This window comes from Eimeria tenella, genomic scaffold, assembly GCF_000499545.2.
Source record: "Eimeria tenella Houghton genomic scaffold, Eth_scaff141, whole genome shotgun sequence".
NCBI classification, from domain to species: Eukaryota; Apicomplexa; class Conoidasida; order Eucoccidiorida; family Eimeriidae; genus Eimeria; species Eimeria tenella.
In genome coordinates, this window is record NW_013543874.1 from 20,626 (window position 1) to 24,758 (window position 4,133).

Sequence of the window (4,133 nt, forward strand, 5' to 3'; positions counted from 1 at the left end):
AGTAGCGTTTGTTGGCAGGGTCAAGAGAGTGCTGCGCATTGTGTTGTTTCCTGCCTCGCACACACCATAGCCAAGCGCTTTGAAAACCTGGGCGAACGTGCAGAAGGTATGTTGGAAGTGCCTTGCGAAAAGCGTGCAACGGAGGCACGTTTGAAGTGTTTGCGTTGAGAAGCGGCGCCACAACGGCTTCGACTGCATGCAGCATTGCTTGGCACACTGCATGCAAGATTCACGCAGCCACAAAAGGAACAGGTGCACACACCGTCGCGAAAGGAGTAGATTGCGGTTGTGTGTGTGGCACCTGCGGAGAAGAACGGTGCGACAGGTCCGAGTGGTCTAGCCGCAACGCGTAGGCTGCTGGCAGTTTTAGATGTGCGTGGAATTGCAGAGTAGCTTGCACGATGTCTTGCAGGGAAACTTGTGGCTAATGAGAAATGCATCACGTGTCTGTGAATAGGATGGCGATACGAGCTTGGTCGTTTGTGCGGAGGCAGGGTGCTTTTTGTGGAGTGTGACCTCTTCGATTTGTTCGTTCGGCATGCGAGAGTTCCTCGATGGCATGCAGTCGGTAGGTGAAGACGAAGTGATGGTCACTTTTTGGATTCCCGGGACTAGAAGATGAAGTGCAGTTCATTTGGTGTCGCCAACGTTGGTGCCATGACCTGCAGACTGATTCAATGGCTCGCAATGAGGGAATAGGCTTTTGCTTGTCAGTGCCCTGGAAGAGGCGGTGTCTGGCTTTGGGAGCGTGCCAGCGCTCAGGGCTTGAGTGGGTATTCTGCGCCATGGAATTTACAGGGGTAGCGCTGTTCGTGGGCGGTTTCGTCATGAAACAGGAAGATTTCATAAACGTGACTGCACTGGAGATGAGCTGCGATGAAGCCGGCCGAGGTGCTTCGCTGTTTGAGGTGGGGACCTTCTGTTGAGCAATATCAAGCGTTGCGTCCATCTTGTTCTTGCTTGGGAGAAATTCCTGCGCATTTAGTTGTGTTGTGCCTGGTTTGGATGGTGTTTGAGGGTAGAGTTTAGTAGCACATGAAGCACGGCTCGCAGAAATAAGGTGTGTGTTTGTTCGGTGTAAACGAGTTGGTGGCCGTGGAGGGAAGGCGGGCCAGAGAACGTTGGCGCCGAGTCGTGCGGCGGCGTTTTTGTCAGTGCCATGGGGTGGTTGCGAAAGCAAAAAAGCATTTGGGCATGTCTGCTAGGCGTCTGCGAATGCACGCTGCAAGCTTGGGGTGTGCGCTGCACGCGTCAGGCGACGCAAAACTCAACAACGAGTGGTGAGCGCTCGGCTTAAAGACCGAGCGCTCAAGTCTCGTCATTGAGTTTGGTATTGGGCGCGGTGAGTAGGAGGAACGTGAAGTGACGCATCGAAGAGCATAGCTGTTCCGAAGCCGTTCACATTGCAGTTGGTGTTGAGCCATCGGGGTGTATTATTCTGTGGCAAGTGAGCAAGAGTTTCGCCACACCTGGAGGCTATCTGGCAGTAGTAGCGTTTGTTGGCAGGGTCAAGAGAGTGCTGCGCATTGTGTTGTTTCCTGCCTCGCACACACCATAGCCAAGCGCTTTGAAAACCTGGGCGAACGTGCAGAAGGTGTGTTGGAAGTGCTTTGCGAAAAGCGTGAAACGGAGGCACGTTTGAAGTGTTTGCGTTGAGAAGCGGCGCCACAACGGCTTCGACTGCATGCAGCATTGCTTGGCACACTGCATGCAAGATTCACGCAGCCACAAAAGGTACAGGTGCACACACCGTCGCGAAAGGAGTAGATTGCGGTTGTGTGTGTGGCACCTGCGGAGAAGAACGGTGCGACAGGTCCGAGTGGTCTAGCCGCAACGCGTAGGCTGCTGGCAGTTTTAGATGTGCGTAGAATTACAGGGTAGCTTGCACGAAGCCTTGCAGGGAAACTTGTGGCTAATGAGAAATGCATCACGTGTCTGTGAATAGGATGGCGATACGAGCTTGGTCGTTTGTGCGGAGGCAGGGTGTTTTTTGTGGAGTGTGACCTCTTCGATTTGTTCGTTCGGCATGCGAGAGTTCCTCGATGGCATGCAGTCGGTAGGTGAAGACGAAGTGATGGTCATTTTTTGGATTCCCGGGACTAGAAGATGAAGTGCAGTTCATTTGGTGTCGCCAACGTTGGTGCCATGAGCTGCAGACTGATTCAATGGCTGGCAATGAGGGAATAGGCCTTTGCTTGTCAGTGCCCTGGAAGAGGCGGTGTCTGGCTTTGGGAGCGTGCCAGCGCTCAGGGCTTGAGTGGGTATTCTGCGCCATGGAATTTACAGGGGTAGCGCTGTTCGTGGGCGGTTTCGTCATGAAACAGGAAGATTTCATAGACGTGACTGCACCGGAGATGAGTTGCGGTGAAGCCGGCGGACGTGCTTCACTGTTTGAGGTGGGGACCTTATGTTAAGCAATATCAAGCGTTGCGTCCATCTTGTTCTTGCTTGGGAGAAATTCACGCGCATTTAGTTGTGTTGTGCCTGGTTGGGATGGTTCCTGAGGGTAGAGTCTAGAAACATATGATGCACGGCTCGCAGAAATAAGGTGTGTGTTTGTTCGGTGTAAACGAGTTGGTGGCCGTGGAGGGAAGGCGGGCCAGAGAACGTTGGCGCCGAGTCGTGCGGCGGCGTTTTTGTCAGTGCCATCAGGTGGTCGCGAAAGCAAAAGAGCATTTGGGCATGTCTGCTAGGCGTCTGCGAATGCACGCTGCAAGCTTGGGGTGTGCGCTGCACGCGTCAGGCGACGCAAAACTCAACAACGAGTGGTGAGCGCTCGGCCTAAAGACCGAGCGCTCAACTCTCGTCATTGAGTTTGGTATTGGGCGCGGTGAGTAGGAGGAACGTGAAGTGACGCATCGAAGAGCATAGCTGTTCCGAAGCCGCTCACATTGCAGTTGGTGTTGAGCCATCGGGGTGTATTATTCTGTGGCAAGTGAGCAAGAGTTTCGCCACACCTGGAGGCTATCTGGCAGTAGTAGCGTTTGTTGGCAGGGTCAAGAGAGTGCTGCGCATTGTGTTGTTTCCTGCCTCGCACACACCATAGCCAAGCGCTTTGAAAACCTGGGCGAACGTGCAGAAGGTGTGTTGGAAGTGCTTTGCGAAAAGCGTGAAACGGAGGCACGTTTGAAGTGTTTGCGTTGAGAAGCGGCGCCACAACGGCTTCGACTGCATGCAGCATTGCTTGGCACACTGCATGCAAGATTCACGCAGCCACAAAAGGAACAGGTGCACATACCGTCGCGAAAGGAGTAGATTGCGGTTGTGTGTGTGGCACCTGCGGAGAAGAACGGTGCGACAGGTCCGAGTGGTCTAGCCGCAACGCGTAGGCTGCTGGCAGTTTTAGATGTGCGTAGAATTACAGGGTAGCTTGCACGAAGCCTTGCAGGGAAACTTGTGGCTAATGAGAAATGCATCACGTGTCTGTGAATAGGATGGCGATACGAGCTTGGTCGTTTGTGCGGAGGCAGGGTGTTTTTTGTGGAGTGTGACCTCTTCGATTTGTTCGTTCGGCATGCGAGAGTTCCTCGATGGCATGCAGTCGGTAGGTGGAAACGAAGTGATGGTCATTTTTTGGATTCCCGGGACTAGAAGATGAAGTGCAGTTCATTTGGTGTCGCCAACGTTGGTGCCATGACCTGCAGACTGATTCAATGGCTGGCAATGAGGGAATAGGCCTTTGCTTGTCAGTGCCCTGGAAGAGGCGGTGTCTGGCTTTGGGAGCGTGCCAGCGCTCAGGGCTTGAGTGGGTATTCTGCGCCATGGAATTTACAGGGGTAGCGCTGTTCGTGGGCGGTTTCGTCACGAAACAGGAAGATTTCATAAACGTGACTGCACTGGAGATGAGCTGCGATGAAGCCGGCCGAGGTGCTTCGCTGTTTGAGGTGGGGACCTTCTGTTAAGCAATATCAAGCGTTGCGTCCATCTTGTTCTTGCTTGGGAGAAATTCACGCGCATTTAGTTGTGTTGTGCCTGGTTTGGATGGTGTTTGGGGGTAGAGTTTAGTAGCACATGAAGCACGGCTCGCAGAAATAAGGTGTGTGTTTGTTCGGTGTAAACGAGTTGGTGGCCGTGGAGGGAAGGCGGGCCAGAGAACGTTGGCGCCGAGTCGTGCGGCGGCGTTTTTGTCAGTG

The 4,133-nt window shown here is 53.6% G+C and overlaps 1 protein-coding gene across 1 annotated transcript; it reads left to right on the plus strand.

Annotated features, from left to right (window-relative positions):
• Positions 1-3,653: 3,653 nt before the first annotated feature.
• Positions 3,654-3,884, plus strand: ETH_00010405 (uncharacterized protein; the record flags this gene model as incomplete). The annotated part of the gene is made up of 1 exon (XM_013379091.1): positions 3,654-3,884. A coding segment is annotated over one exon (231 nt), but the record flags the coding sequence as incomplete, so codon positions are not given.
• Positions 3,885-4,133: the final 249 nt, after the last annotated feature.